Genomic DNA, 26,364 nt, shown 5'->3' with positions numbered 1-26,364 from the left:
AAGCTTCTAGAAGTGTAGGCTCCATAGGAGCACTCCCTACCAAGGGACCATGTGACAGAGGGGCGAGGAGAAGTCTTCCCTCATATTGTTAAGCTGCTTGCTCTAGCTACTTTGGCTTAGTTAAGAAGAAAGATATGAGTGCCAGGTTTGTATAAGCTAAGGCAATTCTCCAGTTTAACAAGTTTCTGTCGCCCCCCCCCCACACACACACACACAAACAAGAATTTAGGAAGGATGGAAGAAAGCCATGTTTCTCTTTTGTGTGTACACATGATTAATATTATGGTTACCAACGTTTTCTACCGTATCTCTGTTCAGATGGTTTAGGTTTTTTTAAAATGTACAGTTTACTGAACTGTTATAAAATGCAATTGTCTCATAATGTTGAAAAATAATGCAACAGTTCATGTGTGAACGGTTCCATCGTTTGCAGATATTATATTGCTGCTGCATAGTAAGTACGGGTAAAACATTTAAAAAAATTCGTCTACCCGGTCATTTATCCACATTAACGAATAGGTGGAACCCAAACCGTGTGAGCTGTGGCATATCTACACCATAAATATATCAGTTTTATACTAGATTATCAGTTATGGTTTTCCCAGTTAATCCTGTGAATTGCAGTTTAGGGGGTAGTAGTTTATGAATTCTGTGTTAGAGATCCCTAGGTCTCCTCACAGACACAGCATTACTGATATGAAATTAGTTTTGTCTGTAGCTTAGTTGCACACTCAGGGCCAGACTAGGCAAGACTCACTAGATTCTGTCACTGGAGTGTCTTAAGTATTTTTACTTTGGAATAGCATCTGCGTAGGTGTCCATAGAATCATAGAATCATAGAGTTGGAAGGGACCACCAGGGTCATCAAGTCCAACCCCCTGCACAATGCAGGAATTTCACAACTACGTCTCCCCCACACCTAGTGACCAGAAGATGGCCAAGATGCCCTCCCTCTCATCATCTGAGATTCACAGCAGGCTCATAGTGTAGGGGTGACGATAATATCCCTCCCCTCATGCTGTTTTCTACACCTGCAATGATTTTGCTTTTCGCTCTTTTGGGGCAAAGTTTAAAGACACACTGCAGCTTGCTGTATATTTGTCCCAACAAGGCAAATAGCAGCTCTTGCAGGGCTAACACCACGGGATGGAAAATGTTAAAACGGAACCATGCCACAGTCCTGATGACAGCATGATGTAGTGGTTAGAGCGTCAGACTAGGATTTGAGAGACCCAGGTTTGAATCTCCACTCAGCCATGACAGCGTGCTGGGTGACCTTGGGCCAGTCACACATTTTCGATCTAACCTACCTCACAGGGTTGATGTGAAGATAAAATGGAGGTGACGAGAATGATGTAAGCCACTTTGGGTCCCACTGGGGAAAGGCAGGGCATAAAAGATTTTTTTAATGTAGCTGCTATTTACAGGCTATAAAATTGCTTGAGAAATTTAAATAAAGGCCTCTAACATCTTGTCTTATTTGGCTGTGTACCCAGTAAAGTGTGCCAACTTAACTTCCAAGAAAAATTGACCAGAAAAGGCCCCATTTTGAAGAACTGAAATCTTTGAATAGAGCTTCACTAAGATTACTTCAGTGGCTTCATACTGCAGTTTCTACTTCTTCCCAGTCTGAAAATCAGTTTTGCTTTATTTCCTCACAGAGATAAGCCGTTAAGGCTGACATCTGTCTCAAATTGATGATCCCACCAATGGTACATCATTCAGGATTCCAAAAGCTGTTTAGCATGAAATCTTGAAGAAAAGGCCTAGTTCTTCTAATCTCTTTCATTTCCTAGCAAAAACCTCAAAAGTTAGCTTAGGATCAGAGCACAAGGATACTTGTGTAGGTCACCCAAAATAAAATAACGTGATTTCGATACAGCAAATGCTGCTTGACTATTGAGACTGGCTTCTGTTTCCACATTACAATATGATGCAAGCAGTGTTTTGAGCTAATGCACACCTAGGAAAATGCAGCCAAGTAGCTGTCCCCTAAATGTTAGGTGCTGGCGTAATCTGTTAGTTTGCTGAAGAAAGTATAAAAACGCCCTAAATGGCAATATCAGCTTAACACTTTTTCTTTGAAAATGACACTTTGATGCATTTTGTACTCGGTAGGATGGCATGAGAAAAAATTCATAAGTTTGTATCATCACTATGTCCACAGGTAATATTTGTCCTAGTAATAAAAATCAGATTTAGGAGAGAGTTTTGCAGCTTTTTTAAAGCTTATAGATACATAATGATAGGAGCCCTCTTTGCAGCTGGAGATACATTCCTGGGTAACATTTATGGCAAGCCATAGTTTTAGTGCCTCGTGTTTTAACTACTCTGAATAGATTTTTCAACTCTAGTTAGCAGGTTCAGGGAATTTTTTTTTTTAAGTGCAGCAGAGAATTGTGGGGGCAGAAGAAGAGATGAGGGTGGGAATGGCATTACTGAGCCACTTCTGAAAGGCATCTCATTCTGTGCACTACTGCAACCCAATATATCTGATATTCTGTAGATTTAAAATTGGAATGTAATTGGCAGAGTGGCGGGAATGGTTTTCTATATTAGCTAAGCACATGAATCCACATTATTAATGAATTAGCACACGTCCTTTAATGTCCATGGGCAAAATGACAACAAAAATTTGCCTGAAATGAAATTTAAGGTGAATCTCATACAGAATGTCTGGGCTTCTGAAGATGGTGAGAAAGGAAAGAATTTTGTCCTTGGATTTTTTCCCCCCCTTCAGATCCCACTACCAGGTTTAGTGCAAATATAGATGGCCTTGCTTGGACAAAATACCCAGGGGGTTTTAATTGACCACCACAGTCTTTCAGAGGATTCTCGCATCCACACTCTTGGGCTTAACTCTTCTTTTGGACAGTCAATTTGAATTTTTTGTTATACAGGTTAATTTGCTAGGTGTCTAAGAATAGCACCATGCCAGGAAATATAGGGTTTTTTTCTGGTATAGAGATGTGGAGGGTTTTTTTTTTTTTTTGCAAATTAATGGACTATTCATTATTTGTGCAGGAATAGCAGATTATGGCACATGGAACCAAAAATGGCATATGACTAGAGTTGCTGAATCAGAGAAAAACCTTTTGAGGTATCAGCCCTGGTTTGCCTACCATGTGGATGGGAAAGTAGTGATTTTCAGACCTTCCCACCCACATTGGCACCATTTAACCCCAATTAGGGAGGTGCATTCAGTAAAGCTAAACCCAAAATAGCAAAAAATACCAAATTGGTATTTTCCAGATACATTTTTGGGCCAAAAGTAAAACAAAACAGAAGCCAGCAGTAGCTGGCAATCTCAATTCTGAAAAAGCTGAAAAAATTAGGCTTTTCGGGAATGCTGAATAGAACCTGTAAAAAAGGGAGGGAACCTCCTTCGGCTGGGATTTCACTGCCAGAGTGTGCCTGGGTACTGCAGGGCTTCTGCATATCACAATGGGTTCTGCAGGGATTGCAAAATCCCCCCTTCAGTTTGCTCTGCGGAGATTCTTCAGTTTGACATGGGTTCTGCTGAACTTTATCCTGGATTCTACAGGATTTGCAAAATTCCCTCTTCAGTTTGATCTGCAGAGATTCAGTTTGTCCTGCAGAGATTATCCTGGGTTCTACAGAGCTTCTGCACATTGCAATGAGTTCTGCTGGGCTAGCAAAACTGCCCCCCTTCGGTTTCCACTGCTGAGATTCTTTGATATGACATAGGTTCTGCTGGGCTTTTGCTGCCTGACTGAGCCTGGTTCTTCTAGGCTTCTGCACAATGCAATGGGTTCTGCTGGGCTTGCAAAAGGGCTCCCCCGCCCCCGTGCTTAAGATTGCTGTGCTGGTATTCTATGGACTGCCCATGGTTGTGAAAAAGAAAAGAAGAAATGCCACCACCTTGCAAATGCTGGCATTCTGTATTTTGACAATGATTCTGTTGGGTTTTCACTGCCAGAGTGTGCCTGGGTTCTGCTGGACATCTTCACATTGCTTGGGGTTCCATTGGGCTTGCAAAAGTGCCCCCTGCTTGCATTTTTTTTAATGCTGTAGTTCTCTGGTTTGACAATGGTTCTTTTAGGCTTTGCCACATTGGCTTGTGGTTCTACTGGATTCCTCGGTTCTGGTTTGGTTGTGTTTGGCTTGTGCTGGTTCTTGGGGTGGGAGGCATTGTCCTGTTGTTGCTCACAGGCATGCCTCTTTCCCTTTTCCCCAGAGGAAAAAAAGGCTGTTCTTCTCCCCATTTCAAATGATGGGAGATGGATGGGGCTCCTTCTTTGGGGGCACACAGAATTGGACACCCCTGACCCAATCTTTACCAAGCTTCAGAGTTCTTCTTAGGAGAGGCACCAGCAGCATAGCTGCAACTTTTGTGTCTATACCTTGAAAAACAGCCTCCCACAGACTCCTGGAAAGATTCCCCATAGGGTGTAGTGGATCCAAATATATTCAGATTCCCGGAAAAAAACCCATACCAGTATGCAAATTCAGTAATATTAGGAATACTGATTTTTTTGGCCCTAATGTACCCAATTTTTTTTAAAAAAAACCATTTTTAATGCAAGCCCCTATCCTGAGTATCCCTTCCTGTCTGCCATTTTGCCCCATTAAAAAAAATAGCTACTAGCAGGCTTTTTAAAATATTGGTAGCTGCTTTTTTGCTATAGCATCATAAAATTATAATGGTATAGCCACTACCATTTTTAAAAACCCCAAGGGGCTGTTTTATTTAAAAATATTTATGAAGACTACATAATTATTACACAGGAATAAATATCAGAACAATGCAAATCATCTAATGAAGAAGTATTAACACTCTGCAATAGAATCTTGCAAAACATAATGAGGAAAAACAGCTTGCAAACTGAAAATAAGGCACCTTTACTCCAATAGATGAATGAACTAGAAAAGAGAATCTCTTTCAGGCAAATCTTTTAATTTCTTAGGAAGATACGTATACTGAGTAAGCGATACAGGCAAGCAGGATGATTCAAGCATACAGGAACTTCGTGGTTGCTGGATGTGTGGATGCAAAAGTTTATCTGCAGTTGCTTATTTCTGAGAGAGCATTAAGGAAAATCTGGGACTTCGTTGAATTTATGTTGGAACACATTAAAGGAAATTAGCATTGTAGAAAGTTGCAAATGATTATATGGAAGATGTAACAATAAAAGCAAAGAGCCCCATGGCACAGAGTGGTAAGCTGCAGTACTGCAGTCCAAGCGCTGCTCACAACCTGAATTCGATCCCAACGGAAGTCGGTTTCAGGTAGCCGGCTCAAGGTTGACTCAGCCTTCCATCCTTCCGAGGTCAGTAAAATGCTGGGGGTAAAGTGTAGATGACTGGGGAAGGCAATGGCAACCCCCCCCCAAACACAGTCTGCCTAGTAAATGTTGTGATGTGACCCATGGGTCAGGAATGACTCGTGTTTGCACAGGGGACTACCTTTACCTTTTACAATAAAAGCCACACTGGAGGAGTGGCTTGACACCGTTGATTAAATAATACAGAGGTATTTGGCTAGCAATACATTTCCTTGCTACTGCAGAACTCTGGACACTACTGTCATGTTTGCTGTGTAAGGGCTGCTGTGTATGTGGACCCGTCTCATTATGAAGGATGGATGATATCCTTTTGGTCTTATCTAATTGTATAAATCCATGAAAAGAGGAGATAGTAAATTCCGTAAAAATAAAAAAAATTCATAGAATTATAATCTTCTTCTCAAATTTGAAAAATTTAGCTCCTTGTTCATCTAGTAGTTTCTCAGATGCCTAGGGGGATGGAGTTTGTAGTATTGAACCAGCAGGTTCCAAACTATTCTGGATTTGTGTATTTGGTTGAGGATTTACTTGACAAAATAAAACCAACATAAGCCAGGTGGTGTCATAAAAAGGAAGCATGAAATATTGTTTATTTGTTGTTGTTGTTTTGTCCTACTGGGGCAACATGTGAAAGGACAACTCATGTATTTCACATCTAGACAATACACAAATTCCATGTTCCTCTGTTGGGAGCACACACATATTCCCCCTGTTTGCACAACAGAGTACTTCTGTTTCGCTTTTATATAACTTCCGTTAATAATTTGCAGAGTTTTTTCTAAAAGCAATGATAAATGAAGCAACCCAAATATTCCTAAAAGCAGCTTTTAAAGCAACAGCAGTAACGTATGAACAAGCATTGCAGAACAGCATTCACTTGCATGTTAAAAATCCTGGAAAGCTCTTTGAACATCCAACTCTGACATTGTCTCTTACAGTTAGAGGTATGCACTTGCATTACTCCGTAGGATTTTTATCCTCCATATCCCTTCTGTGTAATGAATTGACTATAAAGAATGAGAGTCAGCTACCTAAAGAAGACTCTTATAAAAGTCTAGCTGGAAGACTCAAGTATGTAGGCTGAATGCTCAAATGAGCTTCACAACTGAGCTAATGGATCAGGAATTATTTGGTTTAGTTACTGATCACATATTGGCATTCAGGTTTTTTCCAGTTCTTGTCAGATGCCCACTGTGAACTCTAAATACCTCTCCTAATTTCTCCTATGGGTTTGCAAAATGGGTAATTTTCAAAATTTTCTATGTGTGGTGATTTTATGTGTATGTGAGAGAGTGTGTAGGATGTGTATAAAATGAAGGCTCCTGGCTTCCATCCATGGTTCATCCTTTATTCTCCCAGAAGCAAGAAACTGGCTTTAAGCCTCTGAAGAGGGCTGAAATCTCTTCAAGTTGTGACATAGTTTTCATCAAGAGAGTAAACATTTGCCTGGTTTGTTACACTTCAGGCTCACATCAATGAACGTGCATCCTTACAAACAAAACAAAACATTCCATGCATGCAGAAAGCTAGATGTCCAGGAAAAGGGATTTAACCAAGTGTTTCCCCTAGCATCTAGTTTTCTGTGTAATAACTGCCTCTGCTTCACTGAAGGGGCAGGCCCACTAAGTGCAGCCCTGTCCCTTGATCCTCTTAGTCAACATGGTGACAGGAGTTTAGATGAAGGGCTGAAGGATGCCTGCCCTGGAGCCCTTCGTGTGAACTACCTCGGATGTTGCAGTACAAGCAACAGACGCAGTCCCAGTTCCAGTTTTACCCCTCCCTGACATTGCATCAAATGCTCTTGGATTAGTTGCCTATCCATAAACTTAGCTGATATCTAACAAAGGTTAAGCATGTCCATGGAAACATGCTTCTGAATCCCCTGTGCACATCATGCATAGCCTCTTCGGGTCAAACTAGCTGACAGTCAGGGAGATCTGTTAATAGATTTTAAGTACTTTTTTATTGCTAACTAGCATTGGTATCAGGGCTGTGGCACTGGGGAGGGGGTTAACTCTACTCCACTGCATTGTTTTCCTAAACTCACCCCCCACACACATACACACACACACTCGAACTGCTGTTTGCTCCATGGATGTAATACACATGTTTCCTGTATGTTCATTACAGCTGGGGAAAGTGGCATGGGAAAGAATGAAGCCTTTTCCTTCTGTCCTCAGGACACCCTTATCTTTTGTGCAGTTACTATTTAGCCATAGGAATGTGCTGGTGATTCAAGGGATTTGAGATGGGAAAAGGGAGAGAGAGCCAGCTGCCGAGCCACCATCTGTGTTGTTTGGCATACATCTCCAACAACTCCTTGGCCCCGTCCTCCTATCAAACATGGCATAACCCTCGTTATTAGTAATGCAGGCAGTGCTGAATTCAGTAATACCTAACGCATCCCCCTCCTGTACTTCTCTTCCAAGTTTGTTGTACCCTATACCACTGAACATGTATTTGTGACCATCTCACCAAGTGCACTGGGTGCCCATATATGGCCACAGGATTTGCCAAGGACCCATATGCAAAACATCGAATTCAGGTAGACACAGACTTCATTATCTACCTGAGACAGGTGCATGGGAGAGGAGCCTCCACTACTGCCCCCCCCCCAACTGCTTGAGGTGGACAAGGGTGCCAGGAAAGCAGCAGCACCACTTCAGCTGGGTGAGGTGCTTAGCTGGCAAGTGGCTGGCCCACCACTAGCCAAGGGGGGAAGGGGGATGGGAAGGAGGGAGGATGGGTGGAAGCACCGCCGGTGAGCAAACTGCGTTGCAAATGTCTGGCCTGGCTGGCAAGGGGGGGGATGGGATTCCACTTACACACCCCGTGAGCTTCTCAGGCCCCTACTTACTGTTTTATAATTTTATAATCCAGTTGTATTGCATCGTTGCATCATTATAGCATTGTGTTCTGTCTTGCGTTTTGATGAGAATGGCAGACTATAAATGAAGTAAATAACAGCACCTTGGTCACTAGTCCAGTGCATGGTAACGGTCACATTCTTCCACTGTGTTTGTCCTCTGCCCACATGACAGTTGTGTGCATGTCACCACTTTGGGAACTTTTCATCATTTACCTTTTCAGGTATACTTCTTCACAGGTTACAAAGTCAGTCCACAATTATTCAGGCAGAAATATGTATTTTGCTGTATTCCTGTATCCTTTAATTTCCTGTTCTGTGCTGTATTTCTAACTAAAGACAAAGGTAGTCCCCTGTGCAAGCACCAGGTCATTCCTGACCCATGGGGTGATGTCACATCCTGACGTTTACTAGGCAGACTTTGTTTACTGGGTGGTTTGCCATTGCCTTTCCCAGTCATCTACACTTTACCCCCAGCAAGCTGGGTACTCATTTTATTGACCTTGGAAGGATAGAAGGCTGAGTCAACCTTGAGCCGGCTACCTGAAACCAACTTCCATTGGGATCGAACTCAGGTCGTGAGCAGAGCCTTTGACTGCAGTACTGCAGCTTACCCCTCTGTGCCATGGGGCTCTATTTCTAACTAGTGCTGCATTAAATATTGTTTAAGATAAATTACCTCACATCATAATATACTTTTTGAGGAACTCCATATGCTACTAGCGAGCAGGTTGTTCCAAATAACTTACTGTAGTTTTATGAAAATATACCTATCAAAGAAACACCCACTTGATGCATAATAGCATTATCGCATTGTACCATAAAAGCAGAATTTTTTTAAAAAAAATGTATAGGAAACCAGCAATAGCAAATTTTATGACCAAAGTAAATCATGGTAGATAATGATACAGACTGTCTGGATGTGAACATAATAGCTGATATAAAAACAAAAGAGACACATAGGAGAGAGCAGCACAAACAAGCTAAGCCAGGCTTCGCTTTCTTTTTTTGCCATAACACTTTCCGCTGCTGAAGAGAAAAGATAGAAGTTCAGTCCCTTCTTTGAATCCTGTTGCAATGCTTTGAGATCTGCAGGACGATTCTGAAAAGTCTTACTGCATTGCAAGGTCCTAAAAAGATTTTAAGGAAAATATAAAAGGAAAAAGCAACATTACTCAGTTTTTTTGGAGCAAAAGCACTGAGTCGCGTCCATTACATTGCTTCAGGTTTTTTTGAGTATATATGTATATTTTTATTATATATATTTGATTTGTGCTATATATTTCTTGTGATGGGTGTGCTCCCCTGCCTTACCTCATGAAAGGTTTTTTTTGTGTGTGTGAGCTTTCTCAGACAATTCTCAGAAAAAGTTTGAAATTTTTTCCCCTCTGACCCCCTCCCCAAAAGTGTATGTAAACCAAGCTCACCCCAGTCTTCCTAGCCATTGTTCTTCATTGCAAGCAAATTTGACTTGCAACAGGGAAAGGAGACAGCTCCCTGAAGACAAGAGCAGTCATACAGGCTGCTTCCTCCTCCTCAAGGTCTAGATACTGCTGAGCATGCTAAGCTGTGGCTATAAAGGTTTGGGAGCAATGGCAGAACCCTTGATCACTTCAGCTGACTTGATTCATTTGCTAAGGCAGCATACTGATACATAGTACTTCAGTCATGTCCAAACTGATGTTTGTACTTGACTGAATTTAGTTATTGGAAGGCACCAATCTGGCAGGGGGCAGGATCCATCCAGGGACAGAGCCAAGCCCAGGTTCCACCAATCCAGGGGTGGGACATGGATAGATAGATATAGATATAGAACTCTCTAAGCCAATAAAGGTTTGATTTGATTTGATTTGATTTGAGATCTAGAACTCAGCTGGCAAGTATATAGAAGGGGAAACACCATTCTTGCCAGTGGAGAAATGGCTGGTTGGCAGCTACAGCTGTGCTTCTGATAGTCTAGATGTATTTCCAGGATGGTTTCACATATAGATATATTATTGGTCCTGTAGTATTTTGACATTAACAAAGAGATTAAACTGTTAGAATGTCTTAGTATTTCTTTTTGTGTGTGTATCCTTTTTGTGCAGCCTAGTATTATCCAAGTAATGGTGATCACCTTGTTCTTCTTTCCCTTTAGGATTTTGGTGATGATGGGTCACTATACATTACTAAGATTACTACAACTCACATGGGAAATTATAGCTGCTATGCAGATGGCTATGATAAACTCTACCAGACTCATATTCTTCAAGTGAATGGTAAGGAACGTGTTGTAACTGCAAGTTATGGGCTAGTCTGTCAGTATAATTCAGTGGATTGTTTTGTAATTGCTCTATCAGAACTGAATAGCAAAATAGGCATGATAACAAGTTTTTTGGTAATATTTTCTCTTCTTTAAATACAATTGCATTAAAATAAGATTTGATCACAGCGTGTAGCAACCCTAAATAGTTAATTCGTATTAAAAAGAATAAGAAAAACTACTTGGTATATTTTCTTTGCACATTGAGCTCTTAATGCTGTTAGACAATGTGTGTTCTTAGTATTCTATCTGTAGAATAATAGACATTTATAGTAATGATGGCCTTGAACTTAATCATGTTATTGTTCAGATTGCAACAATCAATTTCTAACTGTTGGTTTTCAAATAACACAGCTTGCTCCTGAACACAAAGCTGGCCTCATCTTTAAGAAAAATAGAACTTAAAAGCATTGAGAAACCCAGTACATCCAGCATGCTGTCCTACAGTTACTGGCATTGAATACCAATAAATTCCTGTTTTGGCCACCATTTTGAAGTCTCCTATGGGGATTGTGTTTGTACAGCAGCCCTTCCCATGACTTGATTAGCCCTTGCCCAATGAGTCCCAAGGTTTAGGTTGACAGAGACCAAGTAATCCTAGCCGGACCCCTGTGTACTGATGACTTCTCACCACACCATTTCTGGCTATGCTCAGTTAAAGGTGGGAAATTACTCAACATAGGATATGGAGACTTTCAGGACTGAAATGTGTCACATGTTTAACATGCTGGCATGGTACACTTCTGTATAGTTTATATCACAACACAGTATGGCATAATTTTACAAAACATCTGCAGTAATATTTTTTGTCTCTGATCAAAACCAGACTATGCACTGATGAGTCTGTTAGGATTTATACGTCATAGCTAAACTGGTTTAAAATTTGAAACTTAATACTTTGGTCTGATGAAGCAGCAATTTAATAGGTTATGTCTGGAACCACTATATTCTTAAACATAGGAAAGAAAGTCAGTATATAGTCCAGGAAAGTGATTAATTAATGTAATGACACTTGTATAACAGAAGAGTCAAAAGAAGGTTAATGAGATAATGAGACTTGGTTGATCTTTAAGATCTAATGTGAGAGTCCTTTGAAAATAGTTTAATTAGATTTTAAGCATTTTCATAATGTGAGGGCTTTCATTCAAATGAACTCAGCAGAGATTTTTATCATACTTTTCTCAATCCTTTGAACATTTTCAACACTGCATAATTTCCTTTGTTTTCCCTTGTTTTCTTTTTTCACTAAGCTCCACATACTTTTGTGCCTCAGGGTTGGATTTATTGACTTACAGAAGCGAAGGCAGGATAGAAATCTAAGGACAAATCATCATAATAGATAAATTCAGACATCAAATGAAAATATGGTTTAATTAAACTAACTATGGTTACTGTGACTCTGAATGCAGGACATGCTACCAACTGTGGTTAGTTAAGGTCCATCAAACTAGGATTTGAGGTTTGTTTATTAATCTCAACTATGGCTTTATGTTTTGTCTGAATGCAGACATCCTGGCTTAATCCTGATACAATCATCTAACCACACCCTCCCACACTACAAAAAGAAAGGAAATTAAATGATTTGTTGTGGCAAACCGGAATTTGAGTGATTGAGATGAATCCTGGTTTCTCAAATTAGCCATAGTTAAACCATGGTGTCATGTTATCTCTGAACCAAACCATTTGGATTCATTTCAGCAAGTATGTATATGGGATACATTACATCATAAAGTGCTGCATGAACAAATATAAACAGAAATTACTTTAATAATTAGCATTAACTCTGCTGAAATGCATTCACAACAATCACTTGTACCCAGAATCCCTCATGCACTGCATTGCAAATTCACTGATAAAGCTCTAGAGATTTTTTTGTGTTGATTACTCTTCATTACAGCCTTTTGTTCATGGCTTAATCACCAGGGTGGTGTAGTGGTTAAGAGCGGTGGTTTGGAGCGGTGGATTCTGATCTGGAGAACCAGGCTCGATTCCCCACTCCTGGGTGACCTTAGGTTAGTTAGTTAGGTAAGAGCTCTCTCAGCCCCACCTGTCTCACAGGGTGTCTATTGTGGGAGGGAAAGGGAAGGTGATTGTAAGACGGTTTGATTCTGCCTTAAGTGATAGAGAAAGTCGGCATTAGGGCTGTCGATTCGGTTCGTCCCGAACCAAAAAACAGCCAAATTTCCCCCGATTCAGCAGTTTTTCGGTTTGAATTGAACCGAACTCCAAAAAAACGGGAAAATGAGCCGAATTCGAGTTTGGGGTGTTCGCGAATAAATTCAGCAAATTCGGGCCCTTTAAACAGATTTGGAAGGCGCAGATCTGTTCCCCCTCCCGCGCGCCTTCACGGGGCTTCCATGAAGGCGCGCGGGGAGCTCTTTAAAGACCCCCACCCCCTTCCCGACTCTTTGAAGTGGTGGGCGCTGCCTGGGCAGGCGGTGCGCAGCACTTCAAAGACCCGGCTGAATTTTTCCCCGAACTCCGGATCTCGCACCAAATTTCACAGATCCGAAGCGGGGGAGTTCGGACTTCATCACGTCCCGAATTTAAAAGGGCCGAATTTTGCCGAAGCCGAACTTTACCGAATTTTTTTTCAACAGTCCTAGTCGGCATACAAAAACCAACTCTCCTCCTCCTCCTTCAAAAAGACTGTAAAGAAGAAGAAGAGTTGGTTTTTATATGCCGACTTTCTCTACCACTTAAGGGAGACTCAAACCGGCTTACAATCACCTTCCCTTCCCCACAACAGACACCCTGTGAGGTGGGTGAAGCTGAGAGAGCTCTAAGAGCGCTGTGACTTGCTCAAGGTCAGCCAGCTGGCTTTGTGTGTAGGAGTGGGGAAACAAATCCAGTTCACCAGATTAGCCTCTGCCGCTCATGTGGAAGAGCGGGGAATCAAACCCGGTTCTCCAGATCAGACTCCACCGCACCAAACCACCTCTCTTAACCACTACACCACACCAGCTCCCGGAGTGGGATTGCCCATTCTGCTCTCTCCAACGTCTGCACATTTAGTGGAAGAGCCTTATGCATACACTCAAATGTGTGTCTGGGCTCTTTGAAGAAACCAGGAACCATGAAAAAAGAAGAGCCTCTAGTCACATATATAGGACTTACATACAAATATTTATACTAGTATGTGGCTCTGTGGTGGTGGTAACAGTGGGTGCAGTTCTGGGCCCATGTATATGTTAACCCTGTGAACATCTGAAGACCTGAACAAACATGAGCGGATTGAAGAGGCATATCATGAGCATTGATGGACTGCTGTCCTAGAATATAAGCTGGAGAAGTCCTGTGAAAGCTTAGATAGATAGAATCATGGCTGCCAGACTCATTCACTTCAAGCAGTGCATGGCTATCAGCCATAATTTATGGCCCAGCAGATGCTTGATAGATGTTCCAGTTTTGTTGCTCTGTTAAGGAGTAAATAAGAATTGGCAGCAGAAGCAGCCCATGGGACAAAACGTTTCCTACTTTCCAGCCATCGCTCTCCTTCCCATCCTTCCAAAAAGAAAACTCTGTTCCCTCACCAGCCATCCCTCTCCATAACTAATTTCAGACATTGCTGGACTCTAACAATAAATCTTTATATGGATAGATTGGACATTTGGCCAGTCTCCAATCAGGAGGAAGTTTAAGCCAGTTAAGCCTACTGATTAAATTGTGCTGAGCAGTACCCCAAACATAAACACTTTACTAGATGTTTCTCATCCCCACATCAGGCAAAAGCAGCTGTCACTTGAGAGAAGAAAAGAGCCAGTGTAGTGGGTTTCCTTTATTTTTCTAAAAATGTTGCAGTGAAGTCAATTAGATTTAATTGGTCAGGGTATTTTCCTTGCTGGGAATGGTGGCAAAAAGGGCTTCAGTCCTAGCCACTTGTACTGGGGCTCCATTGCATCTGCCCACTAAAGGGCTGACTTGGTTTTTGTTTTCCTAATGTGGTTTATTTCCTAGTATTTATTATATAGCAGGAAGGAAGGTGGCATGGTATAGATCGATCTTGTCAGCAGCTGCTGTAAAAAAAGGCAAATTCTATGCTGGCCATAATTAGACGTGGAATAGAGAATAAAACTGCTGATATCATACTGGCCTTGTACAAATCTGTGGTGAGACCACACTTGGAATACTGTGTTCAGTTCTGGTCACTGCACCTAAAAAAAGATATTGCAGAGCTTGAGAAGGTGCAGAAAAGAGCAACCAAAATGATTGGGGGGCTAGAGCAACTGCCCTATGAGGAGTGCTTAAAACGCTTAGGGTTGTTTAGCCTGGAAAGAAGGCGGTTAAGGGGAGACACAACAGAAGTCTATAAAATTATGCATGGTTTGGAGAGAGTGGAAAGGGAGAAGCTTTTCACCCTCTGTCATAATACTAGAACACGGGGTCATCTGCTGAAGCTGGAGGGTGAGAGATTCAAAACAGATAAAAGGAAGTATTTCTTCACACAATGCATAGTTAAATTGTGGAGTTCCCTGCCACAAGATGTGGTGATGGCTGCCAACTTTAAGGCTTTAAGAGGGGAGTGGACATGTTCATGGAGAAGAGGGGTATTCATGGCTACTAGTAAAAATGGATTCTAGTCATGATGCATACCTATTATCTCCAGGATCAGAGGAGCATGCCTATTATATTAGGCGCTGTGGAACACAGGCAGGACAATGCTGCAGTTGTCTTGTTCGTTAACTTCCTGGAGGCACCTGCTTGGCCACTTTGTGAACAGACTGCTGGACTTGAAGGGCCTTGATCTGATCCAGCATGGCTTTTCTTATGTTCTTATCTTGGAAGCTAATCGGGGTCACTATTTGGAAGGAAAACCACCTAGGAAGACTCTGTAGAAGAAGACACTGACAAACCACCTCTGCTTCTCACTTGTCTTGAAAGCCTCTTGCTGTGGTTGACATAAGTCCACTGCAACTTGACAGCACTTTACACAAACCCATTATATAGCAATCCTGCTTTTCAGCCAAAATTGGCCCCTAAAGCAACTTACAGGAATCAAAATCTAATGCAAGTTAAAATTAACAGTGAATACAAAATGTTACTGTGAGAAGGGGTTCTCTCCAGAATTGCCTTCCCTTCCTTTTATTGCCTTATCAACAGCAATCAGTAAGTAAAGGGAAGCTCAAGATTAATACAACCATGGATGGGAATGCCTGGGTTCTTCCTGCTCTCCTTTTGATGGTTCCATCACTGGCAGTTGGCAACAATGGCGTTTATCTGGAGCTGGATTCTGGCATAATGAAAGAATGACAGGCTGCTTTCTAACTATGATTAGTGGTGTTAGCAACCCTAAAATGAGGCCAGCAGTACTTTTGGAATTAAAACTGATCTCCAGCCTACAGAGATCAGTTGTGCATGTATAAAGTGCTGTCAAGTCACAGCTGACTTATGGCAACCCAGCAGGGTTTCAAGGCAAGAGACTAACACAGATGGTTTGCCATTCCCTTCATCTGCATAGCAACCCTGATATTCCTTGGTGGTCTCCTATCCAAGTATTAACCAAGGCCAACCATGCTTAGCTTCTGAGATCTGACAGGATCAGGCTACCCCTGGCCATCCAGATCAGGGCCGGAGATCAATTACCCTGGAGGAAATGGCAGCTTCAGAGGACATACTCTATGGTACCACATCCTTCTCCTCTCCATACTGCCCCCTCCCCAGGCATTTCCCAGAAGTCTCCCAACCCTAGTGATTAGGGTCAAAGTATAAATCTGCACTCTTAACTTTATGGTCTTGGAACTACATTCAAAGTCATAAATAGAACTAAGTTATAAATTGAGTTGGAAATTTCCATCAATGTAATCCTTTTTTAAATTTTTGTAGGCAGGTTCTGAATGTTGAGTTTATGTAAAACAGTGTAGAAACAGAATGTCTATGGAAGAATAGTCACAGGGAGCAACCGATGCTTTTAATAACATCATAGACAAAGAGGTGTGGGATACTTTCCTAGCCTACACATAGTTTATTGCACACAGACGTGTTTCCAGGTAAAATAAATTAGGGACCACTGTCTCTTGTATACCAAGGTCCAGAATTTGCTAGTACCACCTCACTATAAGAATGGGGAGGTTCCCATAAATCAAGCAAGTGGAAAATAAAATCCGAATCGAAATCTTTATTTAGAAATATAAAGAAAAGTAGGGTATAAATGTGGGGTATACATAAAGTCAATCAATACTGTAGACTGCATTTCATTCCCTCATGTTTTTCCTGAGGATCCTTTGCTCCCAAGACTGCATTTCAGTGAACTCTGTGAGCTGCTGCAGGATGAGGAAATAAATAATAATAATAAAAAAAAACATTGACCTCTTTCACAAGCAGAAATGACTTACACCAGATCTAGGTATACAATTGTATATCTACAGTTTGATTCAATCCCTTCTGCATTCTTCCCTTTTCCACTTGCTCTTCTGCATGGGAGATTCCCTCCTGCCACCCCTCTACCACATCACTGGGCCCCATTCCACGAGGGCAGAGTTTTGCATATCTGCACAGAGCTGCAGAGGTATATTTCTGTGCACAAGAGAACTGAATCATCCACTGAAATTATGAGCTGTAGCATTTAAGGTAGCTGCATTTTACTTTAATGCTTGCATGCAGCCCTAAAATATCAGTTGTGTTCTTTCATTATATCTTTTTTTCTGTATGAAAAGTGTGCACAACATCAGATGATCCAAGTATTAAAATTTAATTAATTGGGATACAGTGGGAGTGAATAATCTAAAGAGATGGGAGTAAGCAACCCATTTTAATTAAAGGGATTTAATTAGAGGGTTTTACTGCTAATGCAGAGATACATTTTACAATTACATCACACAACAGCTTTGTTTTACTGTATAAATCCCAGATGATGTAACAGTACAGTTGTAAATGACTAAATGAAACCTCTGATTGCCAGTCACCCAGGAAATATTTCCCCCCCTTGCTAATTATGCATTGATTTTGATTCTCCCGGTTTTAATTTAGCTGTACAAAAGCGCTGTACAATGTTGCTGGAAAATCACCTATAAAACCAGCAGAAGACTAACATTTCCTTATTTTCACTGAGTTAAATCCAGTGTGAAACTCTATAGAGCTCAATTAATTTGACCAAACATAGCAGAAGCACTTGGATAGAAATCTGGGGATATAAACCTCCTGATCCTCAACAAGTGCCTAATGTAGGGATGAATAAAACAGGGCTCTGTTAACCTCTATAGTAATTAGATAGACAGACAGACAGACAGACAGACAGTGTCTAGTGTCTAGATAGTGTCTAGATAGATAATAATAGTGTCTACAAAGTCTCTTTCATAGCCTTCCAAGCAAAAGAAGATACCAGTGTTCTTTTTATTACTAATTTTGCAGTTTTAAACTTTGTACTATCTGCTCTCCTACATCTGGCTGGTTATAGATGAAACATGTCATGGAGGAAGAGTAACAAAGCTTGTTATTTGCCACTTTATTATGACTGAGATCAAAGGGTTGTCTTATGCTGCCACAGGCACTTTTACTGCCAGAAGGAGGTGATTTTTGCCAGTTCCCCCTGCAAGTGCAGACTGCTGCTTTGCTCCCCCATGTGGTTCCTGAGGGTCCCCTGTCTCCAAGGAGCAACCTTTCTGGAACGTTTTTATTTCATAACTGAAACCCCACTAACAATAATTTGGAACTTTTAAAAAGTACACTTTTATTTAGTATTGCATTTTATGAGAACTAATGTGGTAGGTATAGTGGATAGAGCGATGGAGATTTTATGAGTGGATAGAGTGGTGGACTGAGATTCTGGGCAACCTGGGTTACAAGCCCTGCTGGGTCACCTTCAGTCCATCACAAACTCTCAGCCTGGCCTTCCTCCCAGGATTGTTGTGGAAAAATGGAGGTGGGTAGAATGATGTAATAAAGATGGGTGGGGTAGTGTGAAACAACTTAATAACTGAAAGACAATAGCTGGAACAGGTTTCCCCTGCTAGCTGCAACTATTATGGGAACCACCTGATTAGGAGAATCCATCTTGAGTGTGTCCAGCTTGAAATGTTAAAAAAATGATGATAGGATCAGTTCTGCATAGTTTAATGACTCCAAAGGATCACACAGGAAAAGGAACAATGCCTCAGTTTGCACTACTTGGGTAGTAAAATATTTTCAGCAGTGATGAGGATTTCCCCACCCCAGGCAGGAACTGCATTTCTTCCTCCTTCTTGAGTTTCTGACATCTGTGTAATTCCCAGTTGTTTACAAATGTCTTGGAGGCATGGAGAAATCTTACCTTCTGGAATGAAAAGGTTACATGCTTTTTTCCAGTCTTTGATTGTAGAGTATTCTTTTATTGATCTTGATGTACAGTGCTTATACATTATGTTTGTGAAGTGCCTGTAGCACCTTGGGCTGAAGGGCCGGGCAAACAACCCATCAACAAATGCACATGCCCACCCTTCCCATAACATTGTTGTGTTCCATAAATTGTATTTCAGAGCTAAAGGTCATATGCCAATAAACAAACAGGTAAAATATAACATTGCTCTTTTGTTGTGCCATTATGTATGGCTCTTTGGTTGCTTGCACTGATGATTTTGAAATGCATTCATATTTTTAACAATTTGCATTCCAGTTGATTTATGATGCTTTTGTCTCTTCAGTTCCACCGGTCATAAGAGTCTTTCCAGAAAGCCAAGCCAGAGAGCCTGGTGTTACTGCTAGCCTTCGATGCCATGCTGAAGGTATTCCCAACCCACAGCTTGGCTGGTTGAAGAATGGAATTGATATTACTCCAAAGTTGTCCAAACAGTTAACTCTTCAAGGTAAAGAAACATATTTTATAATTTTTAAAGGCATGGTATGTCTTTTTATCTGCACTACGAAGACTTCAGAGAGCAATGTGAACTTTTAAACTGGTATAATTTATTTATCATGCCTTCAGGCAGAGCCTTAAGCAACAAGTGTGATGTGTTATCTCCACCACCATGGAAGTAAAGCTGGCAGTGTTGGGTTCTACAAAGTAATTGTGATATAATTATTTTGCTTGTTTTTCTGGCCATAATTCTTTCTAGTTCCCCTTAGCATACTGTGTGCACAAATACCTTCTTAGGAATTGACTCCATATTGGAATCTTACATTTAAAAAAGTAAAAACTGGATTATCTTAAAATGGTATATGGTGACAGACAATAATAGAGCTTTTGCGTACAAAGAGGCAACTAAATTATTTCTTATTTGTGGTACTTTGGTAGCAATTCCTCAAGGTGTGGCTGCTGTCGCTATTTGGCCTAGGGCTAGATTCAGACATGGTGAGGCCCTAAGCTATGTCAAATTTAAGAGGCCCTATATCATTACCGTAAAAATGGTAATTTAGGAATTTTTAGTAATGTTTTGGTATTTAGAGGCTTCTTATAATCTGAGATCCTAAACTGTAGTTTATTTAGTTCTAGGGATGTAAACTCTGCTTTCAAGAAATTCCTGGAGATTTGGGGTCAGCACCTAGGGAAGGTCAATTGATCATTTTAATCTGGAGTTCAGTTGTAATCCAAGGACAACTCCAGGCCCCTGGAGGCTGGCATAATTTGATTAGGTCTTTACTTTTCTTCCTCGTGCTGTGCAAGTGTTTGCATGCTCATTTTAACATGCAAGGCATGGACTGCAGCCTACATTCTTTGTTTATGTGTGTGTAAAATGAGTGTCATGATAGCAAACTGATGAGATCCACTATATTGTGGCTTCAAACATCGTCATTTATTTAGAAGTGCATATAACTTAAACTGTAAACAACAGGAGGGTCTTTCCTGGCCGATCTTACCAATGAAAACATCCTCGCATTTAATTGTTAATTTAGCCCACTTAATAATTTTTGGGAACTTCACCACTCCTAGGAGATAATTTCCTAGCAGCAAGAGCAAATTGAAGGCTACAGTCTTAACTATCCTTAGTGAGCTGTTAGAGAAGAAGGTGCACCTGAATTTCCAGGGCATTGGAGTCTGGCCATTATAATGGTTTTGCAGTTGTCTGAGGACCAGAAAACATTTGATAAATAGACTTTGGGATCTGCAGATTTCTAATGATACTGGCAGTGTGCATAAACAAAATCATTTTTTTCCAGATTCGGGTATATTGAAGCTGGAAAATGTCAGTATTCCTGATATCCCCAAATTCCAATGTGTGTGTGTAAAGTGCTGTCAAGTCGCAGCCGACATATGGCAACCCCTTTGGGGGGTTTTCATGGCAAGAGACTAACAGAGGTGGTTTGCCAGTGCCTTCCTCTACACAGCAACCCTGGTATTCCTTGGTGGTCTCCCATCCAAATACTAACCAGGGTTGTTTCTGCTTAGCTTCTGAGATCTGACGAGATCAGGCTAGCCTGGGCCATCCAGGTCAGGGCAATCCAAATTCAATACCAGTATGGTATTTGGATTCATGTTTTATTTGGGAAGCTGAAATTATTCAGCTCCATGATAGCCAATGGGGAAAGGGGGGCTGTTTTGTTTTGTTTTTAAGTTAGAGGCATTAAATTTGCTGCAGAGCTGCTGGTGCTTGTCCATAGAAGAACACTACGTTTCAAGAAAATTGGGTCAGGGGGTCCAATTCTATGGGTCCCCAAAGAAGGTGTCCCCATCCATCCTTCATTGTTTCCAATGGGGGAAAACACAGCCTTTTTCTCAAGGGCAAAAGCAAAGAGGTATGCCTGCAGCAACAACAGGCCAATGCCTCTCATCACAAGAACCAACACAAGCCCAACAGAACTAATGTCAAACCAGAGAATCCTAGCAGAACAAATTCAAGCAAGGGGATACATTTGCAAGCCCAGCAGAACCAATAGAGAAGCCCAGCAGAGCTCAGGGCCAGAGTGGTAGTGCAAGCCCAACAGAACCAATGTCAAACCGGAGTATCCCAGCAGGTTTTTTTTAAGACCAAAGGCAATCCACAGAAGCCCAGCACAACAATCTTAAGCACAGGAGGGGCACTTTTCCAAGTCCAAAAGAACCAATTCTCAGAAGCCCAGAAGAACCCAGGGTCACTGTGGCAGTGCAACCGCAACAGAACCAATGTCAGACCAGAGGATTCCAACGGGGTTTTGTTTTTTTAGAACCAAGGACAATCCACAGAAGCCCAGTACAACAATCTTAAACGTGGAGGGAGGGCACTTTTGCAAACCCAGCAGAACCAGGGGTAATCCAGTGGTAAACATACATACCATCACTTCCCCAACGAAGGTCTGAGAAAGTGAGAGGGAGGGGGTATTGAGTGCAGCCTGATCCTCCTCTCTCATTAGTCTGCACACCATCACTGCCTCAGAGGAGGAGCCTTAGGTGCTGCAGCTGCCCTTCATCACTAGTTCTCCTCTTCCCACCTCCCACCCCTGCAAAGAAGTATTACACATTCAGATTAGCTTCATTATTTATGGTGCTCCTCTGGGTTCTGCTGATTTCTGTTTGACACACAGATCTCTATCCTACTCTATCCTTTTCATCTTCAACAAGAGGAAGAACAGTTGTGGTGCAGCTGTATTATTTTCAGCATGCAATTTTGGTTTGGGGTGGCTGATGACTGAGTGAACACCACCTCCAACATCGCCCTGTGCTTCACAGCTACTAGGGTTCAGTCAAGGCATTTCAGTGCAGGTAGATTTGGAACTGCATTAGGGATGGGAGAGATTCTGCCAATCAAATTGACAAAGGTTTAATTGAAACTATCCTTGAAATGGAATTGGAAAACTTTTTTAAAAAGTTTAAATGAACTGTATTAAACTTTTCCTTGCTCTTCTGGAATGAGCACTCTATTCCGTTTCAAGAATTCAGGAGCTCCCTTCTGAAAAACAAAACTATAGGACAGCCTAAAGCACGATTTTTTCTAAAACTGCCTGGTTTCAACTAATTTTTTTACAGTTAATCTATGCTAATCACTATGTGACTAACTTGTCTCTTTTTAATTGCCAAGCACTGACCTAATTAGGGATGAACACAAGGCCTATGCTGAAATATAATTTGAGCTTTTTTAACCAGTTTGTAACATACCCTTATTAAAAGTAGCCTCTATTTAAAACCTTACAAGAATCTCAATTAAATGGCTCAACTCAAACAAACAGGAGCACAACACAATAACTCCACCAACCACAAAGAACACAACAGAAATGCTAAACTTCAAAAAACAAACAACAACAAAAAACATCCCCTAACCAACCCTTTTGAAATTAAGAAGGAAAGGGAAATGAAGTGTAGGACAAGTTCTTTCACTTTAGAATACCATATTGGAAGGAGGAAGAATATATCAATATGTACTGTACTGTACAATTACTGTTTTGTTTTGTGATAGTTTTAGAAAACCATTGGTGCCCACTCAGAGTGCAAATGGTAATTTCCTGTTCTTCAAAAACTACATTGTCTTGTATCTATCAAGGAAAGGGGTGATTTCCACTTATTTCTCCCACTGCAGATCCTTAGTTTGCCCCTTATCCTATTAATGAGGGTCTGTGGACCCTTAGAACAACATTTTGTGGGGTGGATCATAGGGCTGGAGGGGGAAGGTTCTGCTCAGCAAGTTTCAGTTGCTAATTTTATAGACTTCAGACCTCTAACTATTTCCTTAACAGCCTTCTCATATATTGTATCACAAAAGAACACTCCCCATGCATGCATACTTGTGTCTGAGATCAGAAATGTATTAGTTGGGCTGTTGTGTGATGCTTATGTTGGCAATGAAGCAGAATTTTTTTTTTTTTTTTGCTATAAAAATCATAAGACCAGAAAAAAAATGACACATCCCACCAGCTACCAAATATCTTTGGACAAGTTTGGTATGCTCTAGTACACACTGCCAGAAAGGCTAAACAGTTTAAATTGGTGGGTTAAATCAGATGCTTACATGTGTAATCTTGAAAGCACAAGAACAAAACTAACATAGTCACTCATGTATTGCTTTCTTTTTCTGTGAGCAGCAAATGGCAGTGAAGTTCACATTAGCAATGTGCGTTATGAAGATACAGGGGCTTACACCTGCATTGCGAAGAATGAAGCAGGAGTGGATGAAGACATCTCTTCACTCTTTGTGGAGGATTCTGCTCGAAAGACCCGTATGTAGCATTTCTTATGTCATCTCACAGCTAAAGAAGAAATCAATGTATAAGAAGCATTTTATCAACCTGTTACTTGGGGAGAATGTTTTGCATTCCAACTTCATATGGCAGGGAAAATGGCCATGTTGGTCTCCCAGAATATTCTGTGTAAGAATCAGTTTGGCATATTTGCAGTTGCTTACAATGAATAACAGCCTCTAAAAAGTTGGACTGGCAAAAAGAAATTATAGCTTTGTGTGTGAGTTTACATGGGGGGAGGGAGGGAGAATATTCAGTCTGAGTTAAAACACAGTCTTAAACACATAGTTATAACCCATCTGTTTTTGTTTTGTTGTTTGCCGTCAAGTCACATCTGACATGGTGACCCCTGATGGGGTTTTCAAGGCAAGAGATCCAGAGATGGTTTGCCATTGCCTGCCTCCACATCACAACCCTGGTATTCCTTGGAGGTCTCCCATCCAAATACTTGTCAGGATCTTCCCTGCTTAGCTTCTGTGATCTGATAAGATCAGGCTAGCCTGGACTATCCAAGTCAGGGCAAACCAAACTGTAGATAAGAGATTTGTTGCAGGTTCAGTTAGGCTATTTGATGGGATTTCAATCCTAGTCCAGGTGTCCTCAACCTTTTCCTGCCTGTACCTTTGGAATTTTGCCACAGGGTGGTGGGCACAACTTCAAAATGGCAGCTGCTATAGGCAGAGCCAACTACAAAATGGCTGCCACATAAGGTGGAGCCAACCACAAAATGTGGTCATGAATAACTAATAGTATCCATTAATGCATAACTAATAGTATCCTTTCAACATTTCAGGCAGAAACTGTTTCTAACAAGATGCCTTTTAAACTTAAAATATTGTTTTAAATATTGCCTTGTCATATACACAGCTTATCTGCAGTCACGCAGTGAAATTCCTTGTGCTGTGGTGGCAGCTGATGCTGATGCAACTGTAAAAAAATCTGCAAAGCCAGTTAGATCCCCAATCGCCAGACAGAAGCCTTTCTGGTCAAAAACCCCTCCAGTCCCTGTCCTCTTTCTAAAAACACTTAGACATGCTAGTAAAAGTGGGCACCACATTTGGGACCCTCCTAGTCTTTAAATGAATTCTGTCCCAAACTGCTGGAAGAACAATTTGGAATTATTAAAATTATTTTTTTTAATCATGGAATTCCATGAAAACATTAGAAATTTCTAGCTTTAAACAAAGGGTACATTGAAATTTGAACCTATTCATTCATATGGCTGCCTTCATTGTCAGGAATGTGTTGGAACATATTGTAAAACAAACTAGATGCAAACAGGTAGAAAACAGATGATTTCTAGGCATCAGCAAAAATTGTGTCCCAGGTGCCAGCATGAATTTATAAGTGAAATAAATAAATTAGAAAATATCACACAACTTGATTGGTGTTCCACGGCAGGAGTAGAGGGCAGGCTCCTTTCTAGGCCTATTTTGACCTTTGAGGGAGGATTCATTGGGGCCAGGCCTAGAGTTGCCAGCTCCAGGCTAAGAAATTCCTGGAGATTTTGTGATGAAGTCTGTGGAGGGCAGGCTTTGGGGAGGGAAGTGGCCTCAGCAGGATATAATGCCATAGAGTCCACCCTCCAAAGCAGCCATTTTCTTTGTTGTCTGGAGCTCAGTTGTAATTCTGGGAGATCTCCAGGTTCCACCTGGAAGTTGCAATCCTAGGCCTGGCATCAACCTCTGTGACTTGATACCACATGACTTCCTACTGGTGAACAGCAGCCACCCTATGAAAGCCAGTGTGGTGTAGTGGTTAGAGCATGAGAGCAGGGTCTGCAGACCCAGGTTCAAATACCCATCTTGCTGTGGAAGCTCACTAGGTGATTTTGGGCCAGTCACATATTTTCAGCCCAACCTATGTCACAGGGTTGTTGTGCAGATAAAAAGCAGGAGAGGAGACTAATGAAAGCTGCTTTCAGTGTGCAGCTCCTCAATGTGGAGAAAGACTGTAATTTTCCAAAGAAGAGGTTGCGGAGGGTGGGGGGAGATGGGAATCAGCATAGTGTAGTGGTTAGGAGCAGTGGTTTGGAACAGTGGAGCTTGATCTGGAGAACTGGGTTTGATTCCCCACTCCTCCACATGACTGGGCGGAGGCTAATCTGGTGGACTGGATTTGTTTCCCCACTCCTACACACAAAGCCAGCTGAGTGACCTTGGGCTAATCACACTCTCTCAGCCCCACCTAGCTCACAGGGTGTCTGTTTAGGGGAGGGGAAGGAAAGGTGATTGTAAGCCAGTTTGATTCTTCCTTAAGTGGTAAGAGAAAGTTGACATATAAAAAACAAATTTTCTTCTTCATTTTCCTCTTCTTCTTCTTAAGACAAAGGGACAGATAAAGGTAGGTTGGCTGTTGGGTACGAAATATATTTGGTTGCCAACTCCAGGGGGAGAAGAGAGAAAGCAAATGTGGGGGAATGGAATAGCTGCTCCCACAAGTTTCTTGCAGGTCCCCACTTGTTATTTTGTAAAAATCATTTTCCTGGAAAAGATCACTAGTTGTTAATCCAGGTTAATATTTTTGTATCATGAAAAATAAGATAATGCATGATAACTTTGCAAATAATTATGTGTGGTATGTGTTAAGTGCCGTGAAGTCACTTCAGACTCATGCCAACCCTATGAATCAGTGGCTTCCAAAAAGTCAACAACCTTTCTCAGGTCTTGCCAACTGAGGACGGTGGCTTCCTTTATAGAATCCATCTCATGTCAGGACTTCTTCTTTTCTTGTTGCCTTCAACTTTTCCTAACATTATTTCCTAGTAAATAGAAGGAAGTGATTATAAATGTTTGAGGGGCTTGGTTAGCAGAAACAATAACAGTTGTTATTCT

At 41.3% G+C, this 26,364-nt stretch overlaps 1 protein-coding gene across 2 annotated transcripts in view; it reads left to right on the top strand.

The window, feature by feature from the left end:
- The window catches only part of FSTL5 (follistatin like 5), a 383,938-nt gene that overhangs the window by 292,045 nt on the left and 65,529 nt on the right, over positions 1 to 26,364 (top strand). For both annotated transcript variants that reach the window (XM_056855358.1, XM_056855357.1), the window contains exons 7-9: positions 10,310 to 10,430; positions 19,090 to 19,251; positions 23,375 to 23,509. In XM_056855358.1, coding sequence (XP_056711336.1) covers positions 10,310 to 10,430; positions 19,090 to 19,251; positions 23,375 to 23,509 — 418 coding nt within the window. The remainder of the gene's footprint in view (positions 1 to 10,309; positions 10,431 to 19,089; positions 19,252 to 23,374; positions 23,510 to 26,364) is intronic.

Source organism: Euleptes europaea, chromosome 9 (genome assembly GCF_029931775.1).
Source record: "Euleptes europaea isolate rEulEur1 chromosome 9, rEulEur1.hap1, whole genome shotgun sequence".
NCBI classification, from domain to species: domain Eukaryota; kingdom Metazoa; phylum Chordata; class Lepidosauria; order Squamata; family Sphaerodactylidae; genus Euleptes; species Euleptes europaea.
Note: the sequence above shows the minus strand (reverse complement) of the source record. Positions and strands in the feature narration are given on the sequence as shown.